Source organism: Leptonychotes weddellii, chromosome 4, assembly GCF_054177405.1.
Source record: "Leptonychotes weddellii isolate Sample4059 chromosome 4, ASM5417740v2, whole genome shotgun sequence".
NCBI lineage: Eukaryota > Metazoa > Chordata > Mammalia > Carnivora > Phocidae > Leptonychotes > Leptonychotes weddellii.
In genome coordinates, this window is record NC_138372.1 from 56,707,536 (window position 1) to 56,726,380 (window position 18,845).

The 18,845-nt window shown below is 38.0% G+C and overlaps 1 protein-coding gene across 1 annotated transcript; it reads left to right on the plus strand.

Moving 5' to 3' along the window:
• Positions 1-16: 16 nt before the first annotated feature.
• On the plus strand, positions 17-16,716 carry TYW3 (tRNA-yW synthesizing protein 3 homolog). The gene is made up of 6 exons (XM_081818645.1): positions 17-190; positions 2,875-2,955; positions 4,622-4,720; positions 4,938-5,009; positions 7,703-7,836; positions 16,262-16,716. Exons 1-6 carry the CDS (start codon positions 17-19, stop codon positions 16,479-16,481), a joined length of 780 nt encoding a protein of 259 aa, XP_081674771.1. The 3' UTR covers positions 16,482-16,716.
• Positions 16,717-18,845: the final 2,129 nt, after the last annotated feature.

Here is an 18,845-nt window from a genome sequence, read left to right on the forward strand (position 1 = left end):
CTAAATCCTTCCTCGCATGGATCGTACCGCAGAGTTCAGGAGATGGAAGGCGCAGTGTCTGAGCAAAGCGGACCTCAGCCGTAAGGGCAGTGTGGACGAGGATGTGGTAGAACTTGTGCAGCTCCTGAATGGGCGAGAACCGTACTTCACCACCAGTTCCTGCGCTGGGCGCATCATCCTCCTAGACGGGGTGAGGCCCTTTTGTTCAGCGCCAGCCCTGTGGTGCCCACCCAGTGCAACACCCCAATCCAGCCTGTGTTTGTCCTTCTGATGGGTGGTTTCGGCTTCTTTATGAAACTTAAAGGTTGAATTAGACCAGTGCTTCTAAAACTTTAATGTGTCTATTAAAGAGCATCACCAGGTGCTCTTTTATAATACAGATTCTGATTCAGTAATTCTGGGATGGAGCTGATGATACTATGTATTTCTAACAAGCCCCCACGTGATGGCGAAACTGCTGGCCTGAGAATGCTCTTGGGTTGCAAGGATTAGAGAATATGATTCTAAATACTAGGGGAATTTAAAAACTCCCAGCAGGGCGAGGCGGCTTTTCTCTTCAGTCGTCTTACCAAATCAACTAGATAGAGCGTCTCCAGGGTTAAGGCGTTTACTGCCTCCTAGTGGCCCACTCCGTTATTACAGCTCTGGTAATTTTTACATTACTCTGAATACAATAAAATGTACAGTATGGGTTAGTCTGATGTACAGTATGGGTTAGTCAAGCCCTCAGACTTTGGAGTGATACTGCTTAGATTCTAAGCTAATTATGGGACTTACTGGCTATGTGATTTTAGGAAGGTTATCTAAACTCAGCCCCTCCCTGTTCTATGAACTGAGGATAATAGAGTATCGGCTTCATAGGGATTTTGCGTAGTAGAAATGGGATAATTTGGAACATTTAGCACATGCCTGGCCCATATTAAGTGTGCTATAAAAGTTAGCTGCATGTCAATTTTAACATTAGGATTGAATTCAGAGCATGAAAGACAGCACACTCATAAGCTCATTTTTTAGATCCCTCATTGACTGATAATTTGACTGATAAATTGACTGATAATTTGCTGGTCCTCCAGGTTAGCAGGGCCTGTATATTTTTATATTGCAACCATTGCCTCCTGAGCAGTGGCACTGGGCTTACTCTCTCCTACTGCCCTATTTTACCTGGATTTCTGCAGCGTTTTCCTAACAGGTCCCTTATCTACCATTCTCTCTACCCCAAACCATGTTACATACTGTTAAAGACAACTCTGTGCATGTCACTCATCTATGCTGAAATCTTTTATTACACATTTTTCCAACATCAGAAAATCCAAACCCTTATTCTAGTATACCTTCCAACCCCTCTGCTGCTGTGATATTTTCTGCTACTTCTCTTCATGTTTATCTCTTTACTAAAACTGAACTATTCTCTTTTTCATCTTATATTTACCTGCCTTTGCCTTTGTTCATATTTATTATTCCTGAAATGTTTCCCCCATCTCTGTATATTTGAGATGCGACTCCCAAAACTCCCCTCTCCCATCTGAACACAAGCATACACACCCACTTGTAAGTAATGACTGCTTCTTCTGAACTTCCTCAGGACTTTTTCAGAACCTCTTTTCATTTTATGTATATTATTTATTTTCATTTAGTCTTATTTCGGGAAGGATTTGCATCAACTTAAAGAAAAGCAATACAAGAAGAAAAAAGTGGGAAAATCTGGATGAAGGGAATATAGATAAGATGAAGCTAGAGATGGCATTAGTTCCTAAGTATGCCCCTAGATTCTGTAAATTTGCTAGAGGTGAGTCACACATTTGGTTCTAACATTTAGAGCAGGCAACATAAGATCAGATAAATGTACTGAGGTCATTCAGTGAAAACAAACCAGTTATTTAGGACAGGCACAGCTCTTCCTCTTTCCAAAGCTAGACAGCCAAGTCTCCTGTGAACTCATTGTAAAAATAGTTACTTTGTAGAAGTATAGTGATTTAGACCTAAGTGTGGTTTCCTGCATCTTCTTTCCAGCCTCCTTGAGGGTAGAATCTGTTTATACCCAAAGAATCTAAAAGAACTTTACAAATAAACATTTTTTTTTCAGTTAATTAAAAACAAAAACAAAAACCTGATGTTGAGGTATTGGCTTCTTGAAGCTTTGACCTTGCAGTCCTAGCTCTGCCCTTTGGGTCTATATATATATAGTCTAATCCCGATGTTACAAATGTATGCCTTTAGAAACTAGAGACATATTATAAGGGTGTGAACAGCCCACCTGTCAGTAAAAAGTAATAGGTCCTGTGTGGGATTGGGACAGTGCTTTTTTACAAAGGGAATTCCAAGTTGTTCTTTTGTTTGCTTTTTTAATATTGTGCAAGCCAAGGGGCACCTGGGAGGCTCAGTAGGTTGAGCATCCGACTCTTGATTTCAGCTTAGGTCATGATCTCAGGGTCATGAAGCCTGCTTAAGATTCTCTCTCTCTCCCTCTCCCTCAGCCCCTTCAACCCCCCCAATCATGCTCTCTCTCCTCTCTCTCCCTCAAAAAAAAAAAAATAGTTTGCAAGCCAAATAAAACAACTAGAGTATAACTCAGGGCTGCTAACATACAACCCCTTACAATAATCCCTTTTCTCCTGACAAAATCGTGACCATATTTCAGAAAATATTTTTATACCTTAATAAACAATTTATTTTCTTTATATTTCAACTAATTTGGTCTCATTTTTGTTTTGGGTTAAGTTTACCCAAAACCTAGTGAATTATTCTCAGTAATACTTAAAATTGCCACTTGGAATTATTAATCTAAGAAAGCTTACAATTATGCTATGCATTGTACTTATTATTTGTGTAAATATTATATGATTAAATTAAATTATGTTTATTTTTTAATTTTAGGATATAAATGGTTTTGAGGTTCAAAAGCAAAACCGTTGCTGGCTACTGGTTACACACAAACCTTGTGTAAAGGATGATGTGGTAAGTTTTTATATATAAACTTAGAAATAAACTTTTAATTCAGAATCACATTAAATACATATGAAAAAAACAGAACATTCAAGGTGGATTTATATGCTTAATTATAATGACTAAAGATTAGAAAACCTGAGAATTCATTACAGTGGCTTTTTTGATTTGGGAAATAAAAGTATAAATATGTATATAAGCATTACTTATTGCTCAACAAAACACATCCTCTTCAACATAGAGAGTTCATGGGTATTGGACACATAGTAGATTGAAAATTTGAACTTCATTTCTACCATTTGATAACTCTGTAACCTGAAATAAATTATACAAGGAGAAGGGAGCTCAGAGAAAGGGATTAGTACTATCTATATATTACCAACATACTGACATAAATAAGTTATACATTATTTATCTGGATTGCTTCTTGTAAATCTTCTGATCTGTCCTGGGTTATTTAGTTTCAGAAATTAAAAATGTTTAGAAGAGTTCATATAAGTTTGTATTAGTCAGGCACTTTACATTACCTGTTCAGGTGCCTAAATGTTGTCTTAGGTATACTCACTCATTCTTCATCTCTTTCTTTGGGTACTGGTTCTTTCTGCATATTGGCCCTTATTCTCTTCTGCTGGAGGCAGTCTCTGTAGTAGGAAAAATAGCTGCCAGCAGCCCCAGCAGAAAAGGACTTCTTCTTGCTAATATCCAGGTATTCCCAGAGGAGTCTGAGTCATTCTGCTTGGGTTAGATGTTCTCCCCTTGAGATCAGTTATTTTTGCCGGTAGAATGGAATACTATCCTCGATCAGACCTAGGCACTTGGCATCTCTGAGGTTATTATAGCAGGAGTCATGAGCGATAGGGTCATGATTGACAGTCCCATCAGAATCAAATGGTGTGAAAAAGGGAGGATACAGCCCAAGGATACTAGGTGGACAGAAATAACAACCACCTTCTATAAATTCTAGCTCAGACATATATGCATCTCAAACGTCAATCTAATAACAAAGCATTTAAACAGAACTTCCCTTTTTTTAAGATGTTTTATTTATTTATTTTTGCGCGCTTGCGCGCAAGAGGGAAAGAGAAAGCGAGCAAGTGCACAAGCGTCAGGGAGGGGCAGAGGAAGAAGCCGACTCGCTGCTGAGCAGGGAGCCCCATGTGGGGCTGGATCCCAGGACCCCAGGATCATGAGCCGAAGGCAGGTGCTTAACTGACTGAGCCACCCAGGCTCCCTAAACAAAACTTTCATATCATATTCCTTTTTTTTTTTTTTTTCAAAGTTGGCTCTATGCCCAACATGGGGCTTGAACTCATGACCTCAGAATCGAGAGTCACATGCTCTATGGACTGATCCAGCCAGACACCCGCCTACCATATTCCTTAGTGAAAATCTGTTACAGAGTTAAATAGAGTAGTAGTTTACTTTCCCAGGTATGGCTAGAAAGAATGACACAGAGGTTTATGGGAGAATTGGAAATCAGGTCTTTTAAAAGAATAAGCAGATTAATCAGTGTTTGGAGGAAGAGGACCAAGAAAGCAGAGTGAAAAGTTACTGCAGAAAAAGGATGCTGGATGATTCTGAATGTTTCTGGGAAAAACTGAAGTTGCATATGGTAAAGGGTCACCACAGAAAAGGATCATATATTGGTGTCTGATGCTAACACTTCTCATTTATTTAGATTGCAGCTCTGAAGAAAGCAAATGGTGATGCCATTTTGAAATTTGAACCACTTATTCTTCATGTGCAGTGTCGACAGTTGCAGGATGCACAGATTCTGGTAACATTTTATGATTATACTTGAATTTACAGGTATGTGGGTAGATTTAATTCTAAGCTTTAAATCTACCAAAAAATAATATGATTTTAGTTTAATTAATGAGTTTTTAAATTTAATTATAGATTTGGGGCTATATGTGTTTCTGCAATTTGTAGAGCTAACCAGTTTATTCGATTAGCCAGATTATCAGAATTTAACCAATTTATTTTTTTTACAGCATTCACTGGCAATAGATTCTGGTTTCAGGAACTCTGGCATAACCGTGGGAAAGAGAGAAAAGACTATGTTGGTAAGATAACTTTTGGCAAAAAGCAATTCTTTGGGCATGAAGTGATTCAGATTATTGAAAAACCTCATTAGACTCCTGTCTTTAGTCTCTCCCTACTCAAATCTTGCCATTCCCTTGCTCAGAAATCTTCAGTACTTTATTCTTTCCTACAGAGCAAAGTCTAGAGTTCTTAGATTTGCATTTGAGCTCTTATTTTATAGTGTCTTCCTCTATGTACTTTCAACCTGATTCTCTGTGCCCTCCTCATCCTAAATAGTCAAAGCTCAGTGTAATCAGCACCATGATATAGTGGAGAGAATCATAGATAGGGGGTCTGAAGTCCTCTACACAGAGACTGGCTACACCACAGCTGTGCTATATGAACTTGGTCAAGCTCCTAATCCTTCAGGGTCTCAATTTTCTTGGCCATATCAGGGGTCCAGCAAACTACTGCCTTGGGATCAAGTCCAGTCCACAGGAGGTCAGATCCTACTACTCCCACTTGATAAATTCTTGTCTCAAGTTGCTTTTGTGCTACAATGGCAAAAGTGAGTAGTTACGACAGATACTGTATGGCCACAAAGTCAGAAATATTTATTATCTATCCTTTTACAGAAAAAGTTTGCCAACCCTGGACTAGATGATCTTTAAAGCCCTTTCTAAGCCTCCAGCCTCTCTCAGTCCTTTCCTGGCCAAGTCAACTCCTATTGATTTTGCCCTCTTCTGATCTTCTATAGTATTTATTATTTGTAATGGTATGTATTCTTTGCTTTTTAACTATTTCAGGTTTTCTTCCATTCTAGCTTCCTAGACTTTCCTATTTTCTATCTATTTTTAACAAGTTGCCCATTTCCCAAATAGAGATGGCTTACAAAAGAAGACACCTATAAAAAAACATGCCTAAATAGAAAGTCAAAGCCACGGTACTGGTTTGTGTCCCTGTCTCCTTCCCATACACTCCATTTGGTAGCCCAAGCAAGAACAGAACCGTTCATTCACTTTCCATTCCTTTGTCTTTCGTATTCAGTTACAAGTCCTATCACATCTGCCTCTAATTTCTTATGCCCGACTCCACCTTTCTAAGCCCTCTGTCACTGCCCCTACTTAAGCTGTCATGATCCCTCCCCTTAGTCTTTACAATGGTTTCCCAACTCGTCTTCCTACTACCCATCTTCTCCTTCAGCCCCCCAAACCAATACTATCAGAATCCCCCTTTTAAAAAAGCCAGGGTCAGGCACCTGGGTGGCTCAGATGGTTAAGTGCCTGCCTTCAGCTCAGGTCATGGTCCCAGGGTCCTGGGATCAAGCCCCGCATCAGGCTCCCTGCTCAGTGGGAACCTGCTTCTCTCTCTCCCTCTGCCATTCCCTCCACTTGTGCTCTCTGGCTCTATCTCTATGTCAAATAAATAAATAAAATCTTAAAAAAATAAAATAAAAAAGTCAGCGTCTCCATATATCTCCCCTGGTATTCAAGGCCCTACCCAAACTATTTTCCATTTACCTTACTTATGCTCATCTCCTTCTACCACACTTATGCTCCAGTGAGATAGAAAACTATTAGCTGTTTCCCAAATGTATCGCGCTCTTTCACATGTCCATGACTGTAGATAAGTCATTCTCAGGCCACAATGTCCCCTGCCCCCATTTTTACATCTGGTGAAATTGCACTTATCCTTAAAATCCTAACTCAAATGCCACCTTTCCCCTAAAACCGAGGCCTGGACGTGTTCCCGTGTGTGTGTGTGTGTGTGTGTCTCCTGGCACAGCACCTGTGTTGTCTTGTCATTCTTTGTTCACTTATCTATTTCCTGTTTTAAAGTGTGAGCTTTCAAAGGCAGGGATCCTATTATGTTTATTCTGTGTCTTCATACCTTTCATGGGGCTGTAGATGCTCAGTAAAAGTTCACTGAAAGAATTTTTATTTCCCATGCTAGTTTTTGTTGCTGTTCTTAACCTATTTCCACTGTTTGGACTTACTTGGAACCCATTGACGGTTTCATCAAGAAGTTTACTAAGATTGGCAACCCTAAAGCATGGAGAAAGCAGCCACTTTGTGAGATAGAGCAGGCATGGTTTATAACCGCACTCTGCTCAAGCAGCACTAAGAGGCTCTTCCGAATCCAGTCCATTTGATTTTTCCCTTGAAGCTTCTGTTGAGATTTCATTTATTTCTTTTCTTTAAATAGCATATTAAAGCTTTCTAAGCTTTAGTGAGACTGAAACTGTTAAAGTGATTGGATTTTTGGATATTATCTGCTTTCCTGAAAGACAATATATAGAATGACTTTCTTAAGAAATAACTTTTTTTTTTTTTTTTAAGATTTTATCTATTTAATTGACAGAGAGAGACACAGCGAGAGAGGGAACACAAGCAGGGGGAGTGGGAGAGGGAGAAGCAGGCTCCCCGCAGAGCAGGGAGCCCGATGCGGGACTCGATCCCAGGACCCTGGTATCATGACCTGAGCTGAAGGCAGTCGCTTAACCAACTGAGCCACCCAGGCGCCCGTCTTAAGAAATAACTTTATGTGATGGGAAAATGTATTTAATCTCCTTCGATTCAGTTGTGTTTAGCTAAAGTATATTGAAGCATAAACTTAAATCCTATAATGGAACCAAACTATGTTTAAACACAGCCCTGACTGGGACTGTTCTTTAGTTATTGTCAGTGTGTCTAGTACATAAGTCATTATATCTAAAATTGTTTGTTCCTTGTAGGCTATCCGGAGCACACATGGCTTAGAAGTTCCATTAAGCCATAAGGGAAAACTGATGGTAACCGAGGAATATATTGAATTTCTGTTAAAGATAGCAAATCAAAAAATGGAGGAAAACAAGAAGAGAATTGAAAGGTATGTTAATTGGATATTTCTATGTTATTCTTATATATCTAGGCCATATTTAAAAATACTGGTACACACCATCTTCAGTTTATACTCCCAACTGCTTTTCTATTTGTCGTCTTATCTCAGATAATAAAAAAATGATCAAAGTAACAGATGAGAGTAGCCCAGACAGTAAAAGGTACTAAATGCAGTGTAAAGGGAGGATACATGGGGGATAGTGGGACATGACTACCAGCAACAGGGATAAAGGGAGAGAAACATAATCCCTCAGGTAAGAGAGCCCAACAGCAATGGGGACCATAACTGATCAAGTTGAAGGCAGCCAGGGAAGAGGTACACACTGCCCCCTGAATGTGATCTACTGGTGATTATCCAGAATCTCCTTTTGAGGAAAGCAACCTGGTTAATTTTAGCCTAATAAATATTTTACATATGTGGCTGATTCTTATGGATTAGATCTAGAATTGCCATAATTGTCCCCGGAAGGATCATGGATCCCAGGATCATGACTACCCCAGGATCATGACTGTCAATTTATATCTTTATACCTTCTCTTCTCCTTAAATTTTACCTCCTGGTAAATAAAACTCTTACATTACTTTCTTTTCAACTTTTTCATAAAAACAGAGTTTTTGGCATAAAGAAGTGACGATGATGCTGTCTTTCTTAGATGAAAGGAATGCCAGCGATCTGCCATCAGCAAGGTGCATGCTTCTGAGTTTATCAAGGAGTGATGGCCAACTTGTTGTCATTTATAATGTCCTTTCCCCTTCTCCCCACCTCCTTGGCTACCTCACGATGAGTCACTCACTGCCTAAATAATTCTTAAATCATTCTTCTCTCCCCATCTGTACTGTCAGTTTCTTTATTCAAGACCACTGCAATAGCCTTGTTAGCTGGTCTCATAGTAGAATGTTTCTAGTGTGTCTCTCTGCCAAGCCATTCTCTATATCACCATCAGAATCCTGTCTGTAAAGTGCAAAGAAGTCCTAGTGTTTTACTTGCCTGCTTAAAATTCTTTAATACCTACAATTTTTTTTTTAAAAGTAGCTAAGGCTACAAGTGCTAATGGTAGCAGTGTACGATGGTGGAAAGAGGTAGAATTTGGTTCCAGAGGCAGAACTGAATTTGAATCCAGGTTCCACCACACTTACTCAACATTCTTGACTTCATTTTTCTTTTATCTAACTTGGGAGAAATACCTGTCTTACAGAACAGTTTTAGTATAAATAGCATCTGTATAATGACTGGCCCTATCCCTGTCATGTCATGGATTCTCAGGATAGGGTAGCTCTTTTCCTTCTTCATTGACACATATAGAAAATAAACCTATGATCACATCATTACAAACCATCCAGGCTTTCTTAACCAGGACTCCTCATTTGAACGATAGAATTCACGAAATTATTCAAGTGACTTTCTCTCTTGCAAAAATGGTATATATCTTCCATTCTAGATACATTGGGGAGAAGTTAACCCATTATAGACAATGGATGGCTTAGGGCATTGGAGCTTAATTTTCTAGAACACTGGTTGAAAAAAGCTGAGGGGTTGCCTGGCTACCAGGTGCTTTGAGCAAACATTCTAAATGAAGTGGTAATTTCAAGTAAGTACTGAGGAGCACCCAGCCACTTCACCAGACTACAGAGTTTGAACTACATGTAGGTACTTGTTGGTACCGTTCCGTAAGTTTACTACGTTTCTTAGATTGTATTCCAGTGAGACTCTTTGCTAAAATGTGGGAAGTAACAAATCAGTTTCTCTGTTTCCTTACTTGAATTTCAACAAGATTATAAATATAGCCCAAGAGCAACTAACTATACACCTGGTGAAGTTAATTGAGCCACGTTCACCAACTATAAAATCAAATTATACTTTAAATCCATTGACTCAAAAATATGTTTGGAGATTATAGTGTGCATGCTGCCATCAAGAGAGCCATGCTCATCATACAAAATCAGTGAAAAATTAAAGAAGGGTAAAAAGTGTCTTAAGATACTGATTAGAAGATTACATGTGAATTTAGAAAGGGGGAACAAATTAGAGAGCTCCTTTGGGAACAGCTGTACATTCAACCAAATGCAGAGAGAAAGTTACCCTTCTGATGTGGAAAAGTGAAAAAAATAATAAATACTGGAGGTGATAAGTTCTGCAATCAGACTTTGAGTACTAAAATTGGTTTGTTACAGGACCAAAGGTTCACAATTCAAATAACTATAGTAGAATTTTTAAAAGTCAAGTCCTAATCAGTAACATTTCAGCAATAAGAAATAGCCTAGAAATGTAAAAATCAAAGTTAAGAGGTAAAACATTTTTAATACAAAAAAAGGTTTGTGTGAAACAATTCCCAAGCCCACTTCTTAGTGGAAAGAAGATAATTTTATATATAATGATTTCCAGCTAAAAAATATGAGGTTTGGAGATCTCTTTACCAATTATAAGAGGAAGGCTATCTTTGGACTGTTAATAAGAGATCAGGACTGACTTGGGTCAGAAGAAACCACCATTTGACTCTGAGTACAACAAAATTAACCATGTTCTTCTCTTCACCAACTGTGTAGTAAGAAAATGCTAAGTAAAGAGTAAAAGGGCTGAATACATTGGCATATAATACCGTTGATAAAGCAAATTGGAGAGAAAAGTAAATGAATCTATTTCCAATGGTTGGTTATTTTTTTAAAACTTTTCTTTTTTATGGTAAAATATATATACCATAAAACTTACCAATTTTAACTGTACATTTCAATGGCATTATTATTCACATTGTTATGCAGCCACCACTGTCCATCTTCAGAACCTTTTCATCATCCTAAACTGAAACTCTGTAGCCGTTAAACAATAAATCCCCATTCCCCAGACTCCCAGCGCCTGGTAACTACTATTCTATTTTCTATTACTATGAATTCAGTTATTCTAGGTCCCTCATATAAGTGGAATCATGTAATATTTGTCCTTTTGTGTCTGGCTTATTTCACTCAGTATACGGTCTTCAGAGTGTGTCCATGTTGTAGCATGTATCACAATTTCATTCCTTTTTAAGGCTAAATAATATTCCACTGTATTTACATGCCACATTTTATTTATCCATCCATTCACTTATCAGTGGACGTTTGGGATTTTTCCATCTTTAAGCTTTTGTGAATAATGTTGCTATGAACAAGTGTGTACAGATGTTTGAGTCCTACTTTCAGTTCTGTTGGGAATTGCTACATTCGTATGGTAGTTCCATGTTTCATTCTTTGAAGGACTGCTGTGCTGTTTTCCACAGGAACTGCACTATTTTATATTCCCACCAGCAATGCACAAGCATTCCTTTTCTCAGCATCCTTGCCAATACTTGTTGTCTCTTGTGGGTTTTTTTGATAGTTGCCATCCTGACAGGTGTGAGATATCTCTGTGGTTTTGATTTGCATTTCCCTGATGGTTAATGACATGGAGCATTTTTTCATATACCTGTTGGCAGGTATATGAAATTCTGTTATTACTTTGCTGCTTTCCTTCCTGCTTGTGGTGCTCCTCCTTAGCTTCCTTCTGGATTTCCCTCACTAGTCTATCTGTTGGTTAAATATTATTGTTCTCTAAAATGCCGCTCCTGGCCCATTGCTTCAGCTACTTCCCCATATATAATGATAGGTCTTCCAAATCTCTCCCAAGTCCTGAGCCTAGATATCCAATAACCGCTTGAATGTATCTAACTAGAATACTCCATCAGCCTTTCCTGATTAACTTTCTTGTCCTAGTCTCAACCCCATAGCCATTTCCTTGGTTCAGATTCTTCTTACTATTTACCAGTATTGGTACAGTTTATTCCTCAATGCAAAACAGAAATATGAACCACATTGAAACATTAATTGCATGTATGTCCTTTTCTTCCACTACAATGTGGTCACATTGGAAATAGGACTGAGTTCTCCCTGCCACCAACCATACACATACACGCTTTAAATATTTCTTATCCCAAAACCTAAGATAGTGTCCAGCTCATAGTAGAAAACCAGTACATGTTTATTGAATTAATAATAAACAATAAAGGAACTTAAAAGTTAACCCATTAAATTGAGTTCCCCAAAGGCAATGACAGTTTCTTATTTATCATTTTCTGAGTGTCTGGTGTGAGAATAGTAGTTAATAAATGTTTTCTAAATTTGCTAACTGATTTTTCCATCAGTAGTGCTACTTACAAGGCTTCAAAGCCTTAGATGATTATTCTGGAAGATGTGTAAGATGGCTTAGAGATAAGAGTGAGCGGTGTAGGCTCTTGCTATATAGTCAAGGTGAGAAATAACAGGAGCTTGAATAGCAAGATGAATGGGAGTGATAGTGCAGAATGTAAACAGAACTTGGTGACAGACTGGAAATGGGGGTAGAAAGAAGGAGGAGGCAAGGATAACAGATGTCTTAGACTCCTCGTCATTGCTAGTCTTATTTTTAAAATAGAACTAAAACAGGTGAATAATAACTCGCACATTTCCCTATTACTTAAGATCAAAGGACCAAATAATATAAAGTGAAAACACATAACTTTATTTTTGTATAGTTCCCCCTTGGATATTCGGTTCCCTCATTTTTTTCCTCTCCTGTACCTAGCCAACTTCCGTCCATCCTTGCAATTCAGCCCCGGCATTGGGTGTTTTTCCAAAGAGCATTTCATGATCTCACTTGAAGCAGGGTACCAACCCCCTCCATGCTCCCCGTTCCTCTTGTCTTCTTCATGGCATGCTGAATATGTCTTTACAGTTCTGCTGCTCCCATTGAACCCTGAGCTCCTTGAGAGCACAACCGGGTCCTTTACCTCTCTTTCCAGAGCCTGGCACGGGCTCCATCACATACCTGTTTTTTAATAAAAATGCTAGAGTTTAATCAAGTTAATCTAAATACGTATCCATGAAAATAGCCTTCTTTGTTATTTGTGAATAATGGAACCCTAAAAGGGTATGAAATTGTGGCTAGATTTCATTAATTTTATGTTCCTATTTCAGAAGTCAGAGAAATATCAAGTGGTCCTCTAACTGACCTGAAAAACAAGAATTCGTTTTCCTAGTGCAGGTCTGAAAAGTTCTGTCACGAAGAGACTAAGTACAAGTTGCCCCATGGCATGATAATCTTGACTGCAGAAGTAGAGAGACTGAAGACAGTTTGATTTTCTTTGGGGGTGGGGAAGACAATTGCCTGTGCATACCTTTCAGAAGATAAAATATCTTCTGAGTTCTTTTTGTTGCCTGTGAGAACGGAGAAAATTGCACTTTGAGAATTGGGCTTCAGAGTGCTATATAGAGGGGCATTTTATGAGGGGAGAGCATGTAATTGCAAAACAAATTTCTGACTTATTGAGAAAGATAGTTTCCCAAAGAACTTTTTAAAAATTCCCTTTGAAAAACAAAAGGAAAAAGTATTTGAAGTATTTGTTCTTGGCTTTCAGACAACAGGGCCTTTGTTCCATTTTACCAGCTGTTTTTGGTACCCCAAGGATGTAGCTGTGAATTCTTAGGTCCTTTAATGGAAGATTAAAGTAAGGCACCTGTTCCTCTTTAATTACTTTTTTTATGTGATTGACAAGATATTTTACACAAGCTATTAATTCTCTATGATCATAAAAGAGCAATTTAGTCTTATCTTTAATTTTCTAGGAATAAAGTATAATCCAGAAAAAAGACTTGGTGACCTGAGTCTGAAGTTCAGGGTTGGGTGGAGAATGGTAGAAAGTGGAGTTGCACATCACTATAGCCTCTTATGATCAGATAGGGGTGATTCACACCACTTGGTGGCATGAAGTTTTGGACTTACAAGTTTTAGATAAAATGAGTCATTCTACTGGGTCATTTTGTTAAGCTATTGTAAATAGGCAGTGTGAAAGATGAGAAGAAAACCAGTCATTAAAGTCATCGGGGATGATGGTAGGACCTGGAGAAAGATCATGCCAAGTGTAGAAGTTTTCCTAAATGTAAGAGACTGAACGAAATATTGGTAGATGGCATGAGGGGCAGATGAAGGAGTTTGGTCTGGTGAATGTTGGTGAGCCAGCTCAGTTCTGACCGCATCCCAACTCTGTGTTAGGTGGGGTATAGAAAGAGTAAGCATCTCTGCTTGAGAGAAATGCAGAGCAGATGGTTGTCTTTGTGGGGGAACCAGGTTTTAACTAAGTAAAGATATAGGGGTGCATTAAATTAAAAGGTTGTTACCACGGAATAGGGTCTAAAAAATTACACATCAGTATTTTCCAAAGCCCTTTGCTGTACCTCCTACTATACTGCTTTTCCTTGTCCTGTACCTCCTCTTTGAGATTGATTTATTCACTGAAGAAATATCTGTTGAGCACCTATTATTTGCCAAGCCTGGTGCTGGATATCAAGGTATACCTAAGTGGTGAGTACATAAGTTCTTAAAATATGGACAGGATATGTAGTAAGTATGTTAGGTATGTATTAGAATTGTGTGGAGGGTGCCTGGGTGGCTCAGTCATTAAGCGTCTGCCTTCGGCTCAGGTCATGATCCCAGGGTTCTGGGATCGAGTCCCACATCGGGCTCCCTGCTCGGCAGGAAGCCTGCTTCTCGCTCTCCCCACTCCCCCTGCTTGTGTTCCTGCTCTCGCTATCTCTCTCTCTGTCAAATAAATAAATAAATAAATCTTTAAAAAAAAAAAAAAAGAATTGTGTGGAATATTTGGAAACTGGTGATTATCTTGGGTTTTTTAGGGCAGTTTTAGAGCCTTTACAAGTAGAACTTAGCCTATTCACTGAATTAAAGAAAGAAGAAAATTGGTCCAAAGAGCAATCTATTCCATAGGTGCCAAAAATTCCCTGTCACACTTTGCCATTATCATAGAATATAAAAGCATGATGAGATCCCCACAATGGCAAGGGAGTTCTCAGCTTCCAGATTCCTCTACTTGGGGACCTAGGATAACACATCCATATTCACCTTTTTGTTCAGTGGTTATTTATTCACTTATTTATTCACTTATTTTTACTGAGTGTGCCAGCATTGTCTTACATGCTAAGAATGTAACAGAAAACCAGACAGATGGGATCCTTGGTCTCATAGAATTTATACTCTGTAAAAATGGTCATATTGAGAACTTACTTTGTGCTAGGCACTGTGCTAGGTCCTTACATATATCACCTGTAACCTGACAACCCAGCTCAGTACAGGATAATGTCCAGTTTGATAAATGAGGAAATCGAGACTCAGTAAGGTTGGAATTAGCCTACCTTTAGCTTTCCCAGTGGAAGGCATCTGAAGCGCATGCGATACCGCATGCCACCTCGCTGCCCTCCCACATGTGCCGAAGGCTGCTGTGTCAGGCAGAGGATTGTATTAGGTGTTAACATGGGAGTAGAAGAGACATGAAGACCAATTTTCGGGGAGCTAACAGTTTGTTGTACCACAAAGTTAACACTAAAATTAAAGTAGAAAAATGAGGAAAGGAAAAGAGTAATTTACACTTAAGAAATCAAGATAGCTAATGAACACATGAAAAACAATTTCACTGGCAAACAAAAAAATGATAATTAAAATAATAAGATACCATTGTCACCTATCAAAGTAAAGTATGTTTTTGATGGTAATATTCAATGTATGGGTGAAGTGATCTTTCAAGTACTGCTATTAGAAGCATATTTTTTGAACATCTATTCTGGAAAACAGGTAGTATTTATCAAGAGCTTTACAATGTTTATACCCTTTAGCCAGGTAATTACATTTCTAGCGGTCTGTCCTAAAAATGTAGCTAGAAACTCAGATCACATTATTTTTAAAAATGTTCATCACACTGTTGTTTGTCTTAGAGAAAGTTTGAAAATAAATTAAGGCCAACCTAGATGACGTAATATTACACTACCATTAAAAAGTGTTATTTTGTAGTTTATTTGATGATATAGAAAATGTTTTCAATAAATATTAAATTTGATAAAACAATGTAAAACTATATATAATAATTTTGTAAAAGATAGTAGGCATATGGGTACATGTATAAATTATATTAATTCAGAATACATTAATTAACTGGAAAGAATAAAAATATTGAGAGGTTATTTCTAGGTAGTTCTGTAGAGGTAGTCTATATTTGTAACCTCATATATTTGCCAAATTCTCTAAAGTGAGATTTTATTACATTTATGATTTTTTATAAAGAAAAATAATTTCTCTTCTGTTTTTACCTTTTTTGTTTGACTCCTACATCTGCAATAGTAGTTGAGGTAGAATACAGGTTGTCAAGAGATGTTTCCAACTCAATTTTCAGGAGTGTTCTTGAAGAACTGAAAACACACTTCCTAATTAAATGATCTTATAAAAGCAAGAAGCATATTATTTCTCTGCTTCATTTTATATTTTAAGGTTAATATGGAACATTATCAAATTTATAAGTTCTAAATGTATTTCAGCCATTCTGTTTGAGAACACAGATATAACAGTAGTACTTATTTCCTTACAGGCTTTATAACTGCCTACAGCATGCTTTGGAAAAAGAAAACATTACTAACTCACGTCCCAAAGAGAAAATCAAAGACAAAAATAAATCATCATATACTCGTAAGAAGAAAAGAAACCCAGAAGAAGCACACAGCAAATGTTTTACTGAAGAAAATGTTAAAGAATGTGAAAATGATGATGACCTAGGAATCAGTGTTACTATCTTCCCTGAAGATTACTAAGATTCGGTCTTGGTAGAATAATGTTTCTAATAGATAATACAAAGCTGCTCTTTACAAGAGTATTTTAGTTTCTTGAGTATATGAGCCATTCAGAAAAGCAAGATTTATTCTTTCTCTATATTTAGAGAAATCCTTAGCTTTTTAAAATAGCTCTGTATAATATTTGCTCATTAAATACCATCTGTTTTAGTCACATAGAGATTCATTGCAAAAATAAAATTGACTTTTTAATGCCTCTCTTTTTTAAGTTTCAATTTCTACTTCTGCAAAACAGAATTATAATACTCTTTCAAGAGAACCTTAACACTGGGAATGTTTGAGTAAAAATCATCACAACATTTTACTTCTTTTTTCACTTTGAAACCTCCAGCCTTTAAAGGGGGATGAGCTTGCTTCTTGTTGCCGTGAAGTCCAATAACAAGTCCTTCCCTTTCTTTTGACTTTGTGGAGAAAACAACTGATATGCTTTCTGTTCAGGACAAAATACCTGACCCTTTCTTCCCGTTATTTCTCACAAACCAGAGCCTGCCACTGGCATGGTCTCTGCCACACGGGTGGGCCTGGTTTTTCACTAAACCTGGTCAGAAATGATCATTTAAGACCTTGGAATCCTTATAGAATCCTCATATACTATTTTGGAAAGTTTCAAGGAATCACAAGACTTGGGTCCGAGTTCTGGCTGCTACCCAGAAAGCGGGGGGGGGGGGGGAGGTCCTTGAGCAAATCATCGAGTTTCCAAGGCCTTCCAGTTCCTCTTCTACATAATAGTTCTGACACCTGCTGTATTTACACGACAGGAGTACTGACGGCTTCACATCAAATAAAAATAAAGTTATTAATAGACTTTTGCATATGTGTTACTATTTATCTCTCATTTATTTTCATTATAAAATGATGCTTTCATACTGTATCTTCAGAAAGTATCAAATCATTAAAGTTATATTTAAAAAGAAATTATTAGTTAGCCCTAGAACTAATAAATGCTAGGATAAAATTATCAGAATGTCAAGAAAAAATTATATAATAAACATTGAGTTCTGATTTTGGCATTTCCTAATATTTTTATAATTTGTCTAAGCTTTTATGTAAATTATGGTTAGATTTGCATCCCACATGCTTGCCTTCTGTCATATCATTTTGCACTCGCCTTTTTAAAATAGATGGACTTCAAAAACATCTATTATCCTCTAAATAAATTCATCAGGGATGATGTCCAAGGAGTTTTAAAGTTCTTGAGATTTTTCTTCACTCCCTTTTTCTATCATATCTCTGAACTGCTCTCTATTAGGCCTTTATAATAAGATTCTAATATTTACTTTTCTAATTTCTTTTAGCATCCCACATTTAGGAAGTCTTCCAACACGGTCTTCTCCATTGTTCCAGAAAGAAGCTCCTTTGAGTCCTCAATCCCCTTGCCACCTGCAGCATTTGGTGCTGTTAATCACCTTGCGCCCATGGGCATCCTGGATGCTTTCTTCTAAATTGCCCGATTATGGTGAATCCTCAAATCTTTTGCTCTCAAACCTTTTAACAGTTTTCAACATTCATTGCACCTTGGAATCATCTTTACAACTTTGCAAAAATACAGAAAGGATCTGAGACTTTCCAGGGAGGGACAGTAAGCATGTGTATTTTTTTTTTTTAAAGCTACCCAATTGTTCTCTAATTGTAAACAAAGGGCAATAACGTGTAGGCATTCCCATATTCCTGTCTTTGGTTTTCTTGCATTTCTCTCTTCATCCCAGCCATCTCACCCATTTCAGAAGCTCTGACCTCTGAGACGGTAACTCCCAACTCCTGCCCCAACCTGCCTGTCTGCTAAGCTCCAGCTAACTGCGGGGCTTCTCCAGTACAACTGTTCCTTTCTAAGATCTCTTGTAACACGGTTTCCTGCTTCCTTGGCTAGAGAGAGCAGACTTCTACTGGGATGATTTTTTGGTCTGAGCCCACTGGCATTTCTGCAGCCTGGCTTTTCCAGTTCCCCGTCCAGTATATGTGAGGTCAGAAGAAACCCCAGAGAACCTACCACTGTGTTGTTCTTTAGGCCCTGAGATGCCTAGCCGGTCCACCTTCCCCTCTTCACTTTCAGTCTTCTTATGTTTACTTTATATATAATGTCCAGAGTTTTTACTGGTACTTAGTGGAAGGAATGGGAAAAAGCATATCTACTCCATCTTCCAGAATCCGAAGTCTAATGTATTTTTTAAATTATTGGTAACATCACCTTGTGGGATATTGTTGACACCTTTGGAACCTATCCCAAAAGCCACAGTTCCCTTTATTTAGTGCTGTGCCTCAACTCCCAGCTCCTATGCTTTGTTGCTCCTGCTTTAGGCTTCTGGAGCCTCTCCACTCTAAAAGAAA

Coding starts and splice junctions, on each gene's coding strand:
- TYW3 (XM_081818645.1), top strand. CDS start 17: ATGGATCGTACCGCAGAGTTCAGGAGATGGAAGGCGCAGTGTCTGAGC. Junction 191..2,874: donor GCATCATCCTCCTAGACGGG/GTGAGGCCCTTT, acceptor TTTTAATTTTAG/GATATAAATGGTTTTGAGGT. Junction 5,010..7,702: donor AGAGAGAAAAGACTATGTTG/GTAAGATAACTT, acceptor TGTTCCTTGTAG/GCTATCCGGAGCACACATGG.